The following is a 20,019-nucleotide window of genomic DNA, read 5'->3' on the forward strand; positions in this document are numbered from 1 at the left end:
CTTAGCGGTTAAGCGCTTGCCTGTGATGCCTAAGGACCCTGGTTTGAGGCTTGATTCCCCAAGACTCACATACACCAGATGCACAAGGAGGCATATGCATCTGGAGTGGCTGGAGGCCTTGGCGTGCCAATTCTCTCTCTCTCTCAATCTCTCTTTCTCTCTCTCTCTCGGTCTGTTGCTCTTAAATAAAAACAAACAAAATTAAAAAAAAAAAAAGTCCAGCGAACACCAAAACTTGACACTCATTTCCTCTTTGCTCTGTCTCAGCTGCAGCGGGGAACAGCATGTGCTGCTCACGGCCGTGTGTGGGGACGTGGGGTGGGAGCTAGGTGAGGGTTCCCCATTCCAAATCTGGAACCATTCCTGGTGGCCACACGGTGAGAGCTCTGCTTGCGTTTGCTCCAGGGTCATGGTTTCCGCTCACCTCCAGTGGCCGCGGCTCTCACACCAGCACTTCAGGCTCCGGTGTGAGGCGTGTTTGCATGAGGCATGGGGTTGTTGGAAAACAGGCTTAGGCTGTGTCTGCCTGTCTCAGAGTTTCCTGAATCATAACTATTACACTGTTGATTTCTGTAGATAACACAATGCTGAGATAGGAAAAAGGTGACATATACTCAAGATAAAAATAACCCAATAGGGCTGGTGAGATGGCTTAGTGGTTAAGGTGCTTGCCTGCAAAACCAAAGGACCTTGGTTCAGTTCCCCAGGACCCTTGTAAGCCAGATGCACAAGGGGGCGCATGCATCTGGAGTTTGTTTGCAGTGGCTGGAGGCTGTGGTGCGTCCATTCTCTCTCTCTTTCTCTTTCACTCTGCCTCTTTCCCTCTCTCAAGTAAATAAATTAATTAAATTAAATGTTTTTTTTTTTTTAAGACCCAATGTTTGGAATCACTTACAAACAATCAAACAGTTTCTTTTCTTTTTCTTTCTTTCTTTTTTTTTTTTTTTGAGGCAAGTCCAACAGACTGACCTTTATTTATGCAAGAGAAAGAGAGAGAGAATTGGCACACCAGGGCCGTGAGGCACTGCAGTCAAGCTGCAGACACGTGTGCCCTTGTGCGCATGTGTTACCTTGTGCACTTGCGTCACGTGTGTCTGGCTTATGTGGGGCCTGGAGAGCAGAACGTGAGTCCTTAGGCCTTGCAGGCAAGCGCCATAACCACTAAGCCATTTTCCAGCCCTGACTTCTTAAATTTTGGATTTCTTTGTGCTCATGATTGTATGTAAAGCTTAATACAGATCTTAACATTTTAATTTTGCTTTTTTTTTTTTTTTTTTTTTACAGGCTAAATATATTTTTGACTGGGATGGACCCTTTCTACTTCCATGTGGTGAATGTGATTTTGCATTGCCTGGTCACCCTTGTGCTGATGTACACGTGTGATAAAGCGGTCTTCAAGCATCGCGGGCTTGCTTTCGTCACAGCGCTGCTTTTTGCGGTACACCCTGTTCACACCGAAGCCGTGAGTATAACTGCGAAACATCGAGTGACATATTTGCCTATATCAGCTAAGCCGATGCTTTCCCGTTCCAAAGTCACGAGAGTTTTCAAAGGTCTACTAACTAAAATGTTTGTCATGACATGTGCATCAGTCCTTCTGCTTCATAATTTAGATTTTCCATGTGTGTGTGCATGCACATGTGTGTGTGTGCACGTGTATGTGTGTATATGCATGTAGAAGCCAGAGAACATCATTGAGTTTTAGCCTCAGGAATGTTGTCCACTTCTTTTTCAAAACTTTTTACTGGATCTAGAGAGATGGCTTAGTGGTTAAGGCATTCGCCTACAAAGCCAAAGGACCCAGGTTTGATTCTCCAGGTCCCATGTAAGCCAGATGCACAAGGGGGCACATGCATATGGAGTTCATTTGCAATGGCTGGGGGCCCTGGCGTGCCCGTTTTCTCTCTCTCCCTCTCTCTCTTGACTCTTTCTCTCTCTCTCTCTCAAATAAATAAATATAGTTTAAAAAAAGGTTTAAAAACTTTTTACTGACAACCTCCATACCTACAGACAATACACCATGATCACAATCCCCTCCCACCAGCCTCCTCTCTCCCCCTCCTGAATCCCTTGACACTTTTCGCTCTTCTATGTTCATGTCATGGTTTTCCTCTGTGACATGCAGGTCTTGTGCAGGTAGTGTCAGCCACTGTGACGTCATGAATACCACGGCCCTTTGTGTCGGGAAGGCCCTACTGCAAAGCACTCCTCCTCCTTTCAGCTCTGTATTCTCCCCAGCACCTCTTCAACAGTGGTCCCTGAGCCTTGGAGGGCGTGATAGAGATGGCTCACTTAGTGCAGAGCACACCAGTTTCATGGCAGATGTCCACTTCTTTTTGGGATTACTAGATCTGTCACTGGCCTGGAGCTCCAGGGACCCTCCTGTCTCCACCTCCCCAGTGCTGGGATCTCAGGCTGGCCCCAGTGCCAGTGTTCCACTCCGGTCCTCACGCTTACGAGACACGCACTTTTACCCACTGAGCATCGACCCAGCCCTCATCGTTGCTCTTCGAGTGTTTACTTCATTCAGGGTTTAGCTTTTCTGAAGAGGAAGGCTGTGAGCTATTATTATTATTATAGGGAGTGGTGCATAGTCCAGTTTTTTTTTCTTTGCAGAAAATTTAAATCCTGTGTGCTTTTAAGTTAGCAAGGTGCATTTTGAGATTCTCACTAGGCCGCCATGGCCTCCGCTATACTCTTTCCCAGTCTGCTTTATGGTGATTATGTATAACGTGGAACTGGACACTGGAGGAAGGGCCCCAAAGAGCTACACTGCCATTCTTCAAGTTAGAAAGACAGATGTAGGTGATGCATGCCTTGTTTCCAAACTATTTAATAAGAAGTGACTTTGTGACTGATGAGGAATTTGTTCATAAAGTACTGAGGGTGTGCCCTCTTGAAAATATTGTTGGTCGTGCATCCAGTAAGATGGCATCATTAACTGCCTTGTTCCACGTCTTAGTAACTGACAGTAGCTGGTGTATTTCATGTACCTTGCTAGGGTAGGTGGATGCCTTCTGACAGGTACATGGGCACCATGGTTTCCAGACCCACGCTGGCGCCTGGGCACTGCCCTGAAGATCTGCCTGAGAACATCGCTCTCGTGTTTGACCTTGGCTCGTGTGATTGAAAGTGAGAAACGTCTCTCCTGTGTCGTGAGCTTACCTGCCCAAGCGCAGACCGGTTGCAAAGCAGCGACTTGCTACGATGCTCTTGGGAGGCATCCTTCAACTGAGGCATCATGTTTGGAGAGAAGACCTGGTTTTAAATGTCTTAAACTCATCTCCTGATGGGTGTGTGTGTGTGCATGCACACGCACGGGCCTGTGGAGGCCAGACAACAGTCTCAGGTGGGGTCCTCAGGTGCTGTTCAGTTTGTTGGGGACAGTGTGTCTCACCAAGGGGGCTAGACGAGCTGGCCAGAGAGAGCCAGGGGTCACCTGACTCTGCCTTTCAGATCTGGGGTTACAAACATGTGCACACACCTGGCATTTCTATTTTCATGAGCTCTGGGCATCTCAAATACTGATGTTTGCAAAGTAAGCACTGTACCACCTGAGCATCTCTTCAGTCCCAGTGTATTTTTATTTTACTTTATTTATTTGAGAGAGAGAGAGAGAGGCAGATAGAGAGAGAATGGGAGCGTCAGGGCCTCTAGCCAGTGCAAACAAACTCCAAACAAATGCTTGTGCCCCCTTGTGCATCTGGCTTATGTGGGTACTGGGGAATCGAACCTGGGTCCTCAGGCTTTGAAGGCCAGCGAGCCCCAGTCCCAGTGTCTTTCTGTGAGGAATGAGAGCTGGAGTCAGGAGCAGGGAGGGGGCTTTGTACCGGTGTCCTGAATTCAGAAGTGGAATAGTTGTCATAGGGACTTGTAATGGTTTGTGTGATCGACACGGAGTGTGGTTTGATTTAGTTGTTTGGTAATGAAGACTGCTTCAGTCGATTGGGTTACCTGGTGGTCATTGTCCATGAACAGAATTCTAAATGTAGCCATCTGAGCATATGCAGTGCTGGGCTGTGGCATGTTTTGATCAAAGGCTGTAGACATTATTATATTTCTGACAAATAATTTCTCAAGTCGAGCTGAAAGTCTGTATTTATGGTGTCTAGGAGATAATGATGGCAGGAAAGATCGGGTGAGGGGGGCAGCGACCATTTGATGACTGAGAAGAGGGGACGGAAAACCAGGCGCCGCTGGGCAGTGGGAACGTAAGTCAGGAGTTCAGACTGATTCCTAAGGAAGGTTAATCCTGTTAGCAGATGACCCTGAGAAAAGGATCTCTGCAGGCATTTGTGCTAATAACACAACCTGTAGTAACACAGCAACAGAGGTAAAGGTATCTGAGGGCTGAGCATTTATTTAGAGGAGGGTATTAGGAAGGTTCCTATGTTTGCAAGAAGGCCAGGCAGTGTACAGAGGCGGCAAAGAAATCCGACCTGCCAATTTACACTACAAAGTAAAGTAGAGGTGCTGTTTCATTATAGATTTGAGTTCAGGTTTCTAGGGAGGAGGACTGAGAAACCGAAGAAGCCAAGCGCTGTGTAGATGATACAGTAATAAATTATGAAATGCACCAGGACACTGGGGGAGGAGGCGGGGAGGGAGGTACTGGGAAGTGCCTTGTCTTAGTAAACAAGAACAAAGATGGAGCCCTGTGTTTTCCCAGGAAGGATGGGCATTGAAGTTTGCGGACAGGGCTTAGTTTAGGAACATAGGTATGTGTAAGCTTGGTGAGGTGGCTGCCTGCTGTATGACCAAGGCAATTAAGAGACAGCGAGTGAGCGCGTGTTGGAGCAGCTGCCGGGAGAATCTAGCCCGAGAGCGGGGTCCCTCCTACCCGTGATTCCCAAGCTCACAGAATGGCCAAGACCATATGCGTCGAGACACAGGGCTGCATGTTAGAACAACAGAGGCCCAAGCTTTAACTCAAGGATGCAGGGACACAATCAGGAATTTAGACATTAGTTTAGTCTTGAGTCTCATCCCCACAATATCGTCAGTTTTTCAACAAATATTTGAATATCTGTAATACAGTGAGGCTAGAATAGCAACCCTACACGGCATAACAGAAAATTACTGTGGACTCACTTATTTCTGGGTCCATGTTTAAGCCCTTAGGAAATACATGCTTTTCTAAAAGTGAAAAATCAACAAAACTGGGAACCTATTATAATTCTATGGGAATGAAAAGTTGCTCACCTAGGCACATGACTGGCTTGCAGAGGCGGGATTCTGCCAGCGGGAAAAGCTGACCCATGGGATCCAGGATTAAGCTATTTCTAGAGTTGGGACAGGAAGATGTAGGAGAATGGCTAGATCCAGTCAGTGTGCCTGGCTTGTAGCTGCTGACATGGTGAGTTCATATTCTTGGCCTCAGGGGATGCTGGTGGGACTTGGTCTTGCAGATAAAGTAATTATCAGGAATTTTACAGAGTGCACTCTATACAAAACTTAGGAGGAGAATTCAGAAAATAACACTTTACAATCTGAGGGAAAATTAACTTACTGTTAAAAATATTTTTTTTTATTTATTTGAGCACGTGCCAGGGTTTTTTTTTTTGCTGCTAAAAATACCTGTCAGCTTTATGTGGGTGGCGGTGGAATTGAACCGTTTTTTGCAAGCAAGTGCCTTTAGCTTCTGAGCCGTCTCCCCAGCTCCCAAAGTTATGTTATAATAGGCATTTTCCATCCATGATATATGTGATTTTGTCAACCTTGCTGGGAGCTCTACATGTTCCAGTTCCAGGTCAAACATCTGCAATCCGACAATTTAGAATGTTCCAAAACCTCACACCTTTCATGCCGGCATGGTGCTACAGATCAAGAGTGAGGTGCAGAGTTTTCTCTGGTGACAGGTCACAGTGAACATATGGGGCACACTACAAATATTATATAAAATCACCGAGCCGGGTGGTGGTGCACACCTTTAATCTCAGCACTCGGGAGGCAGGGGCAGGCAGATCACCGTGAGTCTGAGGTTGTCCTGAGACTACGTAGTGAATTTCAGGTCAGCCTGGGCTAGAGTGAGACCCTGCCTCAGAAAACCAAACAAAACAAAAATCACCATCAAATTATGTGCATAGAGTATACCAAAGCAGGTGAATAGTATGTTTAGACTTGAGTTCCATCACCAAGGTGCCTCATCATGTACATGCAGATATCCCCACATCTGAATTCTGATTCACTTTTCATTCCAGGCAGGCAGGTAATAGAGGCTCATCAGGTTCTGCGTTCTAGGCAGCCCTGTCCACTGCATCCCTAGCATTTGGCTGTAGGAATCCCCTTGGTGGGAGCGCTGAGGCATGCAGCTGACAGACATGCACCCTCAGTATAAGGAGACCAAGAGGATTTTGTTTCCGAAGTCTGACAGGTTCAGCCGGTGTTTTCAGAGCCTCAGCTCCACTCAGCTCAGCTGCACCTTCCATCTCTGCTGTGCTGATGCAGCCCCATCCACCCCACTGCCTGCAAGTGCCCGTCACTGTGGCTGCCAGTCTCCACGCCTCCCTCCGTCCCTGTGTGCCCTGTTCCACAACCGTGTCTCCCTCCATCTATCCCTGTGTCTCTCCCTCTGTCTCTCTGTCTCCCTCCATCTCAGTCTTCCCCTCCATCTCAGTCTTCCCCTCCATCTCAGTCTTCCCCTCCATCTCTATGTCTCCCTCCATCTCTGTCTCCCTCCCTCCCTCCATCTCTGTCTCCCTCCCTCTATCTCTGTGTCACCCCTTCCAGAATCGGTCCATGTGTTGTCAGAGTGCTCATTTGTCCCCTGAATGGAATACTTATTTTTTTCTTTCCTGGCCCTGACTCACATTCTCGAATCTTTCTTCTTCTCTTCTTTATCCCTCAGACTGCATAGTCAGCCCTTCAGGGAAGCCTTCCCAGATCCAGAGGTCAAAATGAGTCCCCTTGGTCTTCTGGAGACAATTTTCCATCTTGTGAGGCATGTGGTTTTGAAGCTTATTTAAGGCCCTCTTCTGACTCTAGCACATGTTACAGTCCTATAGGGAGGCCGTATCCCTCCAGCTGACAAGGTGTGTGCCTGGAAAGTTCTTGATAACTGGACAAAACACGCAATTACTGAACACAATCCTACTGACTAATGGAATCCCATGGAATGGCTGTAGCCATGGAGCCCGTGATGCCAGAAGCCTTGTTTTAGATATGTAGCCCTCTCCGCAAAGATTTCAGTTCCCAGGTGTACAGAGCAGAAGTTCAGTGCATGATTTGTTGTTCGGCCTATTGAGGGAGCTGCTAGTTTTAGCACCAACATCTTTTTTTAAAAGATATTTTTATTTATTTATGAGAGAGAGAGAGACAGAGAGAATGGGCATGCTAGGGCCTCTAGCCCCTGCAAACAAACTCCAGATGCATGACCAACCATGTCCATCTGACTTAAGTGGGTTCTGGGGAATTGAACCTGGTCTTTGAACTTCTCAGGTGAGTGCCTTAACGGCTAAGGCATCTCTCCAGCCCACTTTTTTTTTTCAAATTCTTTGTCATGTATTTGTATGCATGCATATGCCAGGAGGCATACATGGAGAACAGTGGACAGCCTCGTGATGTCCTTCTACCTTTCCTGAGACCGAATCGTCCTGGCTTCCATTGCTGTGTGTGCAGACTGGCTGGCTTGTGAGCCTTAGGCTCTCCTGGCTCTGCCTGTCATTGCTATGGGTGCATTGGGATCACAGGTGTGCACATAGCTCTTTGCATCTAGCTTTATGTGGGTGCTGGGGAAGATCAAGCTTGGTGGACAGGCTTGCAAGCATGTGCCTTCACCTGTGGAGCCCTTTCTCCAGCCCCAGCATCATGACATCATGACACCTGCTGTGAGCTCCCTGCTGGGGTGGGGAGAAGTGCCAGGACTTGCTTGTCGCTCAGGCTGGCCTTGAACTCATGACCACCATCCCACTCAGTCTCCTGGTGCGGGGAAGACAGACGTGGGCTCCCTTGCCAGGTCAGAGCAGGTGGTGCGTCTCGGCACATTTATCTGGCACATTCTGCTCTTTCTGCTTCCAGAATGGCCTGTCGCTGCTTCGTTGCACTTGCCACACCAGGTATCCGCTTGCAGGTCTCGCTGTTGGCTGGGTCACTTGTCCCGGGATGAGCATCCCTCTGGGCCGACTCTCGGCTTTGTCCCAGCACTTCGTGCCAAGCAGCTGGTGTCTGCTGACCTTCCTGAGGCTTTGCAGCGATAGAGCCAAAGGTTGGGTGTTGACCGAACCGGTCTGGGCTCCGCACGTTACCTGCGCACCAGCTGTTTGACAGGAAGAGCCTGAGGTGCGCCTGGTCCCCGCAGAGTGTGCGTCGTCACAGCCCACCTCCCCCAAGCCCCGCAGCCTTCCTTCACCCTTGCTCCTCTGTGACCGGGGCAGGTAATCCCAATGGTCATGCGGGACGTAGCTTCTAGCACTGAGCTGCCCTGTCCAAGTTCCTCCTCTTGTGTAGACTGGACCCGGAGTTTTGCTGGGAATCCGTATGTGCCCACATAATTTCATCACTTTTTATTTGTGGTGCTGGGCATGGAACACAGAGCCTTGGGCAGGCCAGGCAAGCAATCTACTGCCCAGCAGCGTCCTCAGCCGGCATTGCCCTCATTTACGTTGTTTTAAGGCAAGCCAAACAGACTGCCTTTTTTATGCAAGAGTGAGAGAGAGGGAGGGAGAAAGAGAGAGTGAAAGATTAAGAGAAATAATTGGTGTGCCAGTGCCTCCAGCCACTGCAGTGAACTCCAGATGCGTGTGCCCCCTTGTGTGCGTGTGAGACCTTGTGCATTGGTGTCAGTGTGTGTCTGGCTTATGTGGGATCTGGGGAGTCGAACATGAGTCCTTAGGCTTCATAGGCAAGTGCCTTAACTGCTCAGCCATCTCTCCAGCCCTCATTTACATTTTTTTTTGTTTTTTTCAGATAGGGTCTTACTGTAGCCTAGGCTGACCTGGAATTCACTATGTAGTCTCAGGGTACCCTCGAACTCACAGCAATCCTCCTACCTCTGCCTCCTGAGTGCTGGGATTAAAGGTGTGCAGCACCACGCCCAGCAAGATGGCAGATTTCTATCCTGAGACCTGGGATGGCCTCCTCTCTCCACTGCTTCTCTTGTGTGACTGACTGCAAAGCATCCTCACGATGTGGGACGTTCATGTCTGTGTTTCTCTGGCGATTATTTTCTGCTGTTGTTGGTTGATTCTCCAATGCACCATGGACCGCAGATCCCCTCTGGTTTGAGTGATGTTGTTTTTTGTAAAAGACTCTGGGACTCTTCCTTAGAAGCCATTTTACTTTTAGGTTTTGCTCTTGTGGGTGAGTGTGTGTGTGTGTGTGTGTGTGTGTGTGTGTGTGTGTGTGTGCCTGCGTGTATGTGTCCTGTGGCATCCCATACGCTCACCTGCAGAACTGGTGGCGGTAACTCGCCTGTGGCTGCTGGGGTGGGACTTTGGGTGTCCCACTGCCCTGCCCTTCAGCCTGGTCTCATTGTACTGGTTCTTGACCTCGTCGGGCTCCCTCAGTTCTTGGGCCTTGGCTCCCCTGAGGGGCTGGGGCTGCAGGAGCTGTGGTACCTAGGAACTGGAGGCTTGGACTCAAGCCGTCTCTGGCCCCCTTGGGCCCTCATTGTTGGTAGGAAATGCACCGAACTGCTGAGCCGTCGCCCCAGCCCTGGAAGCATTTTCAACTCAATACTCTATTGTTCCTTTATAGTTTTATTTATTGGATTTCAAAAAATTAAAAGAAGTGCACATGGATCTTATGCAGCAAATACAAATATTTTCAGGGTCCCCTGATTCCCACTGTATATCCATTCCAATCTTAGAAATAAAAATTTCAGATGAGACCAGAGCACAGGTTAGCCAAGCATGGTGACTACACCTTTGCTCTTGCAGACGTTTTTGTTTGCTTGTTTTTTCAAGTTAGGGTCTCACTCTGGCCCAGGCTGACCTGGAATTTGCCATGTAGCATCAGGGTGGCCTCAAACTCACGGCGATCCTCCTACCTCTGCCTCCCAAGTGCTGGGATTAAAGGCGTTTGCCACCACGCCCGGCTTTCTTGAAGACTTTTTAGCCATGAGTTGCCGCTCTATGGAAGAGAGATTAAAAATAAAATAAGTATGCAAACCTTTCTGGAATTTTAAATGTTTCATTATGTTAACTTTTCCTAGGTGGCTGGCATTGTGGGCAGAGCTGACGTGTTAGCGTGTCTCCTGTTCCTGCTGGCCTTCCTCTCTTACAATAGGTAAGTGGAGCTAAGCAGACCCTTTTCCCTCACAGTCGCACTATGTCCTGGGTAGACTGAGCCTGTGCTTGAGAGGAAGGAGGCTCTGGGCTGCTGCATGCTCCATGAGTGTCTGGGATAGAGGCCTTCTCTCCCAGTGTTGGCTGTTGGCTGTTCAGCCCCGGTTTTGAAGCATGTGATATCATCTTCCCGTATCACATAATCTTTACAAGACTGCTCTTGGGCCGGGGAGATGGCTCAGAAGTTACAGGCTCTTGCTTGCAAGCCTGCTGACCACACAAAGCTTGACGCCAAGTGGTACAGGCATCTGTAATCCCAGTGCACCTAAGGTAAGGGCAGGCAGAGCCAGGAGAACCTGGAAGCTGGGGGTTGGGGGTGGGGGTGGAGAATGGGGAGCTAGACTGGCCTCTCCAGCAGCAAAAATAATAAGGGAGACCCTTTCTCCGAAATGAGGGCATGGGAAGGGTCACATGTGTGCCTCCTTCACTCACGTAGAAGTAGGAGGATTGCAGTGAGTTTGGGGTGAGCCTGGGCTACAAAGTAAGTTCCAGGTCAGCTTGGGTTAGCGTGAGATCCAGCCTCAATAAACCAAAATAAATAAATAATCTGGAACAGAAAAAGGAAGCAAGTCTGCTTTCCCCAGGCCAGGACTCAGCTCTGTCTCCCGGCTTCTTGTTTCTTGCTGAGAATGGAATTTGGAATCTTAGCTCTTGAAATAGACCGAGGGGGTGCAGTGCTCTGTTCTGTTTGCCTGTGGTTGGTTTAGTTTCTCCTCAGTTTGTCCCTCCTTTATTATCCTCAGCGCAGTAGCTTGGAGTTTTTATTATACACAGCCACATGCTGAGCTCCTCAGCCAAGCAAACTTTGGTAATTCATTCTACACCTGACCTTAGCCAAAAGGCTGAGAAGCGTACCTTTGGTAATTTTAAATCCTTCCATCAAAATGTAGAAAGTAACTTCTTATGACATTGTGCCTTTATCCCCAAATGCAAAGAAGTGATCCAAGAGAACGTGAGGGAGGGTAGAGGCTCTGAGCATGGTTCCAAAATGAAAGCAGCTTAACCATGCCACTCTCCATCACCAGGAGGTGGCCGGCTGAGAACTGTGAACCCTGACCCGCAGGGGCGTTCACGGACCTGCGATCTTACAAAGCCCGGTGATGGTTCCAAACCAGCCACTCCTCGTTAGGAGCTCTCTCCCTCCCCCACGTAGCCGCGGCTAAGGCGTCTGGGGACAGCTTCAGGGAGGACACGGTTTCGGTGCCTGTTGACCGGCCCTGTGCACTCAGGCAGAACAACATGGTGGCAAGGGCATGGAGCAGAGGTTGCCCACCTCGTGGCAAGCAGAGGCAGATTACAGCTGTTAATGGAAAAGAGGCCCCCAGGATAGAGCCCCCAAGAATGCACCATCAGTGACCTACTTCCTCCAAGCAAGCCCTGCCTTCCACAGTCCCCCACCTCCAATAGTCTATTCAGATTTCTTAATGAGAGAGAGAGAGACTGAGAGAGAGGGAGAGAATTAGCATGCCAGGGCCTCCAGCCACTGCACTCAGACTCCAGATGCGTGTGCTACCTTGTGCACATGTGTCTACTTGTGCATCTGCCTTCCATGGGGTCTGGGGAGTTGAACATGTGTCCTTAGGCTTTGCAGGCAAGCACCTCAACTGCTAAGCCATCTCTCCAGCCCCATCTCTCAAGCCCTATTCGGATTTTGAATTCCTTAGTGAACAAACTGTGGAGCAGAGCCCTCATGATGTGATGCATCTGCAGGCACAGAGCACTGGCCCTCACTTCACAGGTGGAGAGCCAGTGGGCTTGCCTCTGCCCACGGGAGCCGCGGTGTTTCCCGGGGCTGCTTCTGTTTCGTAATTTGGAAGATAGCATTGCCGAGGCTGAACATTCCTGCTGGAAAAAAAAAAAAAAAGTCACCCAGCATATGTACATGGAAAGTGAGTTTATACAGTGCAGGTGAAAGCAAAGTTAAAGACACCTGCATTTCCATCCCAGAGCGATGCTGATACAGGCCACTGATCTGTGCAGATGAGCGCATCAAGGCAGGGGTGAGGATGACGAGGAGCTCTGGGCATGTCTCCATGTGTTGAGGTTTCTCCCAGGCGGTTCTTGCTGGGTGGCAAGACATTCTTCTGCATTAAATATAGCTCCGTGTTAGCATTTTAAGCGTTCATTTGTTATATGCCATATTGTATCAAAATGTACAGATGCCATAATTTAAGCACCAAATTTAGTATTTTTAGTTTTCTTTCCCTATTAGTAATTTAAATTTATTTTATTTATTTGAGAAACAGAAAAAGGGAGAGAGAAAGAGAGAGAGAGAGAGAGAGAGAGAGAAAGAGAGAGAGAGAGCGAGCACACCAGGGCCTTCAATCACTACAAAATGAACTCCAGACACATGTGCCACCTTGTGCATCTGGTTTACATGGGTCCTGGGGAATCAAACCTGTGTCCTGTCCTTTGGCTTTGCCTTAACCACGAAGCCATCCCTCCAGCCCCATCTTAGCAATTTTAAATAATTACATGTGAATGCCCTTGGAGGAGCCTTGGCTTGCCTACTTAATTGCTTAGGAGCAAATGAAGTTGACACCATTATCTCTTTAAAAGGTAGTATTTCCACCCAGCGTGGTGGCACAGGCCTTTAATCCCAGCATTCCGGAGTCTGAGGGAGGAGGATTGCTGTTAGAGGCCAACCTGAGAATACAGAGTAAATTCCAGGTCAGCCTGGCCTAGACCAAGACCCTACCTGGAAACTACCCACCCTCTCTCCATTCCCAAAACTGTAGTATGTATTTAATATATTTTATTTATTTATTTGAGAGAGACAGAGGCAGAGAGAGAAAGAGAGAGAGAGAGAGAGAGAGAGAGAGATGGAGGGAGAGAAAGCGTGTGCCAGGGCCTCCAGCCACTGCAAATGAACTCTAGATGGATGCACCCCCTTGTGCATATGGCTTACATGAGTTCTGGGGAATTGAACCTGGGTCCTTTGGCTTTGCAGGCAAATGCCTTAATCACTAAGCCATCCCTCCAGCCCAGAAGGTAGTGTTTCTTAGCCAAGTTGTGTCTTAGCTGAGGCCATGTCCATCTTGCTTTCCAGGAGTCTGGGTCGGGGCGTGGTGGAGCAGGGTTTCCCGCCCACAGCTTCCCCCCTCTTCCTGCTGCTCAGCCTGTTTCTGGGGACCTGCGCCATGCTGGTGAAAGAGACGGGCGTCACGGTGTTCGCAGTGTGCTTGGTCTACGACCTCTTCTCCCTCGCTCACAGGCAGGACAAGTCGTAAGTCATTTTTAACCTTTGTGAATTGACGAGCGGCTTTCCACATTGCTGTGACAGAAAACCTGACAAAAGTGACTTTTGGGAAGAAGGGCTTGTTTTGGCTCATGGTTTAAGGGTGCAGTTCATCATGGTGAGAGGTCTTGGTGGTGGGAGTGTGAGGCGCCTGGTCACATTGTAAATGGGAACAGAGATGAAGGGCTCTACTCACTTTCTCCTGTTTCTTTTGAAATTTATTTATTTATGAGGGAGAGTGAGAGAGAGAGAGAAACAGAGGCAGATAAAGAGAATGGGTGTACCAGTGCTCCAGCCACTGCATACAGACTCCAGATGCATGTGCCCCCTTGTGCATCTGGCTTATTTGGGTCTGTGGAATAGAACCTGGGTACTTAGGTTTCTCAAGCAAGCACCTTACCTGCTGAGTCATCTCTCCAGCCTGGCTTCCTCCTGTTTTATTGAGTGGAATGGTGCCACCTATGTTCAGGGTAGGTCTTCCCGCCTCCATTAAACATCTCTGGAAATACCCACTGACACAAACACACCCAGAGTTGTCGGTAGGTGGTTCCATATCCAGTTTTCAGTGCCGACCGGCATTGCAACTATCAACTGAGAATTATTATGAAAAGTGATCGTTTCTAACTTTCATCGAAAAGCAGCTTAGAAGGATAACCCCTTCAGATGGAATCTGCTGTCTTCTTAGACTGTAATACGTAAGGTGGAGAAGACTGAGGAAGACTGCCCACGTCAGCCTCTTGCCTCCACATGCTCTTATTGCACATACATCCATACCCACACCTGTGCTTACACACGTGTGAAAACACATACACCCAAGCACACCACACTTGCAAAGATACAAAATAAAATAAAACCAAGACAAATTAAAAGTTCAAGCACATAATTTTCTTCCCCTGCCTATCCATAATTGCCAACAGTTTTACACACAGGCCTTGTTTGGCCATAATTAGAAGGCCATTCCTTACTTTTGAACTTTTCACTAATGTGTCTATGGCTGATTATTCTCCTGCCTTACCAAATGAAGACTTTTATTTTATTTTTATTTATTTATTTATTTAGTTTTTTTGAGTTAGGGTCTCACTTTCACTCTAGCCCAGGCTGATCTGGAATTCACTATGGAGTCTCAGGGTGGCCTTGAACTCACGGTGATCCTCCTACCTCTGCCTCCCGAGTGCTGGGATTAAAGGTGTGCGCCACCATGCCCAGCAAGAATTTTATTTTTAAAAGAATCCTGTTTCTCATTTTAAAAGCTTTTTAAAATATTTATTTATTTATTTATTTGACAGAGAAAAAGGGAGAGAGAGAGAGAGAGAGAGAATGGGTGCCCCAGGGCCTCCAGCCACTGCAGACGAACTCTAGACACGTGGACCCCCTTGTGCATCTGGCCAACTTGGGTCCTGGGGAATTGAACATGGCTCCTTCGGCTTTGCAGGCAAACACCTTAACCACTAAACCATCCCTCCAGCCCACGAGTCCTGCTTTTTATCCCATCCCCTGCCTCTTTTTGCTTCTTGTCATAAAGATACAAGTTAGTGTTGTTGAGTGACTACAAACTGGGATAAGCCATTAAATTTGGATCACCTTTCTGTCTGGGAGTGTGGTCCTTGGAAATAATTTAGAGTTTAACGCTCTGCTGGCTTTCTGGAAATCTCAGGGGTGTGTAAACGGAGCGTCCGCTTGCAGCTCTGATCCAAGCTCATGGGGGAAAACTCTGAGCAGAAGGACCTGCCCCAGGTGAGGCTCACGTGGTGTCTTTGCTCTGTGGCCCTGTGCTGGTGGGTGGACTGCAGCGCCTGCCTCCGCCCGGACCACAGCCTGCCGTTCCCACTTGCTCCCTGCTTGCCTCTTGCATCCACCTTGTCTCTTTATGCAAAAATAGCTTTATGCAAACTAGTCCAGCCTCTATGGAAACCAGAATGCTTATCCTCAAAACCACAAAACACACTGAAAAGTACATCTATCATATGACCCAGCAATACCATTATTCCTGGTATTTACCTGAAGGACTTCCAAGAGATACTTGCTCATTAATGTTTGTTGCAGCATTATTCATTAAGAGCTGAGTTATAGACCCCAACAACCTAGGTTTCTATCAATAGAAAATGAATAAGAAAATGTGATATATATATATGTATATGTATGTATGTATGTATATATGAATTTTATTCTGCCATAAAGAATGAAATTATGCAATTTGCAGGAAAATGGGTATAACTGTTGTTAGTAGTAAATGAATTAAATCAGACTTGTACGAAGATTACATGTTTTTCTCTCATTTGTAGATGCTAGATTTTCTAGAGCTACATAAAACCATATAGGTAGATATGACATGAAAATAGAACAAAACTGTCTGCAGGAAAGAAGAAGACTAAGGGAGGGAAGGAAAACAAGAGGTGGATATGGGAGAAACATGGTCCAAGAACATTATATACTTGTATGAAAATGCTCATATGAAGCCCAGAACTGTGTACACTGAAAACATGCCATTAAAAATGAATAAAATTGGGCTGGAGAGATGGCTTAGTGGTGAAGCCATTTGCCTGCAAAGCCAAAGGACCCAGGTTCCATTCCCCAGGACCCACGTAAGCCAGATATACAAGGGCCACAGGCATCTGGGGTTCATTTGCAGTGGCTGGAGGCCCTGATGTGCCCAATCTCTGTCTCTTTTCTCTCTCTCTCACTCTCTGCTTGCAAGTAAATAAATAAATTTTTTTAAAAAATGAATAAAGTTGAAGAGAGCTAATGATGTGATTATGTTTTTGACACAAGAGGTAGTGGTAAACTCCAGAGACAAAAGGGTCCAAAGACCCAAGAATGCTTCTCTCCAGGGAGGTGGGCCCAGAGGAGGTAAGGGCAGGGCACTGGTTTCTTGCTGCAAACCTTGTCATTCTACTTGACTTTGTTTTGCCTCAATTTTTCTGTGCATTCTTAGGAGCAATGGAAACATCTGTCAGCACAGCCCACAGCATCTGGGGAGTCCTCAACCTCCCTCACAGCCAGCCCACCTCCACCCCCACCGGGAGAGCAGGAAGCAGAGATTCCCACATAGAGAAGCTTGGGGTGGCTGCCATGCCCCACTGCCACCGGAGCCCAAAAGCAGCGGATTCCCAGTGTCTTCAAGAGCTGTGTGGTCCCTGATGAGGTACTGGGCAGGGTGACTGGGTAACATGCGTAGTGTGGCCGGCAGCCGATGGTGTCTGGAGAGCTCAAGTGCTGAAGCAGCATGTTGGGAACTCTTCCCCTCCCTCCCTCCCTCCCTCCCTCCCTCCCTCCCTCCCTCCCTCCCTCCCTCCCTCCCTCCCTCCCTCCCTCCCGGATCCTGGCTGTGAGTTGGAGACTCAAGGAGGTCAGAACTGAGATTGTCGCGTGTCTGGGAAGACTGTGAAGGGAGGACCTTGTTCTGTTTGCTCGTAGCTGATCCTTACTTCCTGCCACAGACCTTGCCTAAGGACAGTTTAAGTATCCGTGAAATAAATGAGGGGGTCATAAGAAAGGATTAGAATCAAGAAGAGAAATAAAAGCATTTTCAAATAAAATTGGCAGTGAACGAATGAGGGGGAAAGACGTGAAGTAGAGGCATGTTAGGATTTTGTTTGCACCTTTATTTTTAATTTCATGGATGTGTGTAGGTAGGACGTTTGTATTTGTAGATAAACCGCGTAGGCGAGATGAAAAGATGTTGGAACAGAAAGGAAAACCATTGACCGCGCCGATCTTGTCTGATCTCTGAAGCTCAGCAGGGTCGGGCCTGGCTTGTCCTTGGATAGGCGAAAGGAAAACCATGAAGCGTGTGCCAGTGCTGGTACCCACTGCCTGTTACCGGCTTTCTGATGAGGGAAACCAATGCACCAGTGACTTTGTCATTTCTGGGACAATACTAGACCAGAAATGGCTTAGGGAAGGAAGGGCTGGTGCTCAGCCTGCACTTCTAGGGTGGTCTTTAGCAGGGCTAGAGCACGGCGGGAGCAGGAAGCCAGCATTGCCCCACCCTGCGTGCAGGGAGGACAGAGGTCATGGTGCAGTGAGGTGCTAACAAGAGAGTGCAGGGGGCTAGAGAGATGGCTTAGCCATTAAGTGCTTGTCTGTGAAGCCTAAGGACCCCGGTTCAAAGCTCAATTCCCCAGGACCCGCGTAAGCCAAATGCACAAGAGGGTGCATGCATCTGCAGTTCGTTTGCAGTGGCTGGAGGCCCTGGTGCACCCACTCTTTCCCTCTATCTGCCTCTTTCTCTCTCTCTCTGTCTGTCACTCTCAAATAAATAAATTAAAATAAGCAATGAAATAAAATAAAATAAAATGCAGGCTTGGGATGTTTATTACCATTGCTTTTGATACAGTTTAAGGTGATGTAACTTAATTCTCATAGTGACTGAGGGTAGCAGCTGCCTTGCAGAATCCCTAAATAATTAAAAACCTGCGATTCCAATCCACTGTTCGCTCAGGCGCACCATTGAAGAAGGCCCTTAGGATGCCTAAGGAACCGTGTCATGTGTGGGGAGGAAGTCTTGCGTATTCCCTGCATTACCCCATGAACCTTGCCACTGTGTCCACTGAGGGCCAGTGTTACGACCCTCGAGGCTAGAAAGAGCTTTACAAACTTTGCCCACGTTCACCCCCTTGGCATGTGCCGAGGCCAGGCCTGGAAGCAGGCTATCACTCACGTGTGCCTAGCACTTTCCAGGGTCTGATGGTCAGAGTTGTAGGTGAGCGTGTTGAGGCGGAGGCTGGGGTACAAGTATGACACCTCCTCATGTGCTTGGTGCCTTGGTGACAGCACATCCTGACCTGCGTTTTGCAGGTTACTTTCCGTTTTCCACCCCAGACACTGGGTTGCTCTGGAGTGAGCCTTGGAGAGCTCTAGCGCAGCAGAAGTGGGCCAGGTCCGTGTGCCTGTGGGTAAGGCCGTTCCTCCTCCTGTGAAAGGGAGGCCTTCGGGTGTCCTGTGTGAGTGTATACCAGAGTGGTCTTACCATTAGTTTTGAAAACAGTGCTTGTACTTCAGTCAGAAGTGGGTAAAGCCCGGGGAAGTTCAAAGAGGCGACGGCACCCCGCTTCTTAAGATTGGAGTTAACACGCTGTAGGTCCTGGTTTCTTCTCTTTCTCACCAGTTCTCCAGGCAAGTCATTTTGTCTCTGTGAGCCATTGTGAGCTCAAGGCTTTTGGCTGTCTGAGCCGAGACCTAGGGCAGAGGGGCTCAAGGGCGTGGAAATTGATGCCGGGTATGCTGCGGAAGTCTGCTGCCCAGCAGCCAAGCGTCATCACCCTCAGCTCAGGACTGTGACTGTTGTGCTGTCCTTAAGTAGGTACATGAATGCCAAGGCCCACTGTGAAGGTGGCAAACCTGCAATATGGAGGCAGTGAAAGGTTTACATGGGATTCTTCTTTTTGGTTTCAACTTAAAATATTTGTGTTTATTTTTAATATTTTTATATATTTACGAGAGAGAGAGAGAGAGAGGAAATGTGTGTATGTGTCGGGGGGGCGGGGAGCAGTGTCAGGGCCTCTTGGCAGTGCGGAAAGATTCCAGACACATGTGCTACTTTGTGCATCTGGCTTTATGTGGATATCAGGGAATTGGACCTTGGGTTAGAAAGCTTTGTTAGAAAGCGTGTTAATCTCTGAGCCATCTCCCCACGCAGAGTTGTGTTTTATGCTTGGTGTGAGGCCGGCAGCATCAGACAGAGTGTTGTTTTCAGAAGTTACCTAACACAGGGTAAAATAAAAAGCCAGGAAGAAACGCTATTGTAAGCTGCTTTCTTCATTGAGAGTGGAGTCAGATCTCGGTTCCCTTGGTGCTGCTGTCCACTGAGTTGGCATAGGTGAAGTGGCTGCTATATAACAAGCCCCCACCTCTCCAACACTCCAAATCCACACTCCCAAGGACTCGCCTCCCCTTTCATATTATGAAACTCAGTGGATCCTGAATTAAGTCATGTCTTCATTCTCTGCACACACAGGTGATTGGCACAAGTGGCACTGAGCACAGTGGGCGGTGAGCACGGGCGGGGGGGGGGGGCTTGTCTGCGTCCTCCTCACGCTGTGCTGGGGGACCATTCATTCTCTGTGACTTACCCTGCACCTACTGCGTGCCTGACATTATTTTCAGTGATGCGCATGCCAAGTTGTAACGTCTTAGCTCCCGAGAACTCAGCAGTGTGGTGACCGTGACGTTTCCATTTTAAGACGGGCTTCTCTTCCTTCTTTGTGGGTGAGACGGTGGAAAGTGCTTACTTTAGTGAGACAGTGCTAACGGTCTTGACTTCAGAACATTTAGGACTAAGAGGAGCTTGACACGGTAGTGAAATTATAAGACAACTAAATTCAGGGGACACAGGAGCCATGTAAATATTTTACCTTCCCTGATGAAGTGGGGAGCAGATCTTTTAAGCGATGTTTCATTGCTTTATTGAGGTAGACCTTCACTGTTTTTTTTTTTCTCCAAAGCAAGAAATGGGCAAATTAAACTCCTGAAGGTAGGGTTTTGAGCCCATGCCCCCAT

General features: G+C 48.2%; 1 protein-coding gene across 1 annotated transcript in view; it reads left to right on the forward strand.

Moving 5' to 3' along the window:
- The window catches only part of Tmtc1 (transmembrane O-mannosyltransferase targeting cadherins 1), a 189,634-nt gene that overhangs the window by 17,896 nt on the left and 151,719 nt on the right, over positions 1-20,019 (forward strand). Inside the window, exons 2-5 of the mRNA XM_004664370.2 lie at positions 1,285-1,462; positions 10,151-10,224; positions 13,333-13,509; positions 16,454-16,663. Of these exons, the coding sequence (XP_004664427.2) occupies positions 1,285-1,462; positions 10,151-10,224; positions 13,333-13,509; positions 16,454-16,663 (639 nt within the window). The remainder of the gene's footprint in view (positions 1-1,284; positions 1,463-10,150; positions 10,225-13,332; positions 13,510-16,453; positions 16,664-20,019) is intronic.

Source organism: Jaculus jaculus, chromosome 22, assembly GCF_020740685.1.
Source record: "Jaculus jaculus isolate mJacJac1 chromosome 22, mJacJac1.mat.Y.cur, whole genome shotgun sequence".
Taxonomy (NCBI): Eukaryota; Metazoa; Chordata; class Mammalia; order Rodentia; family Dipodidae; genus Jaculus; species Jaculus jaculus.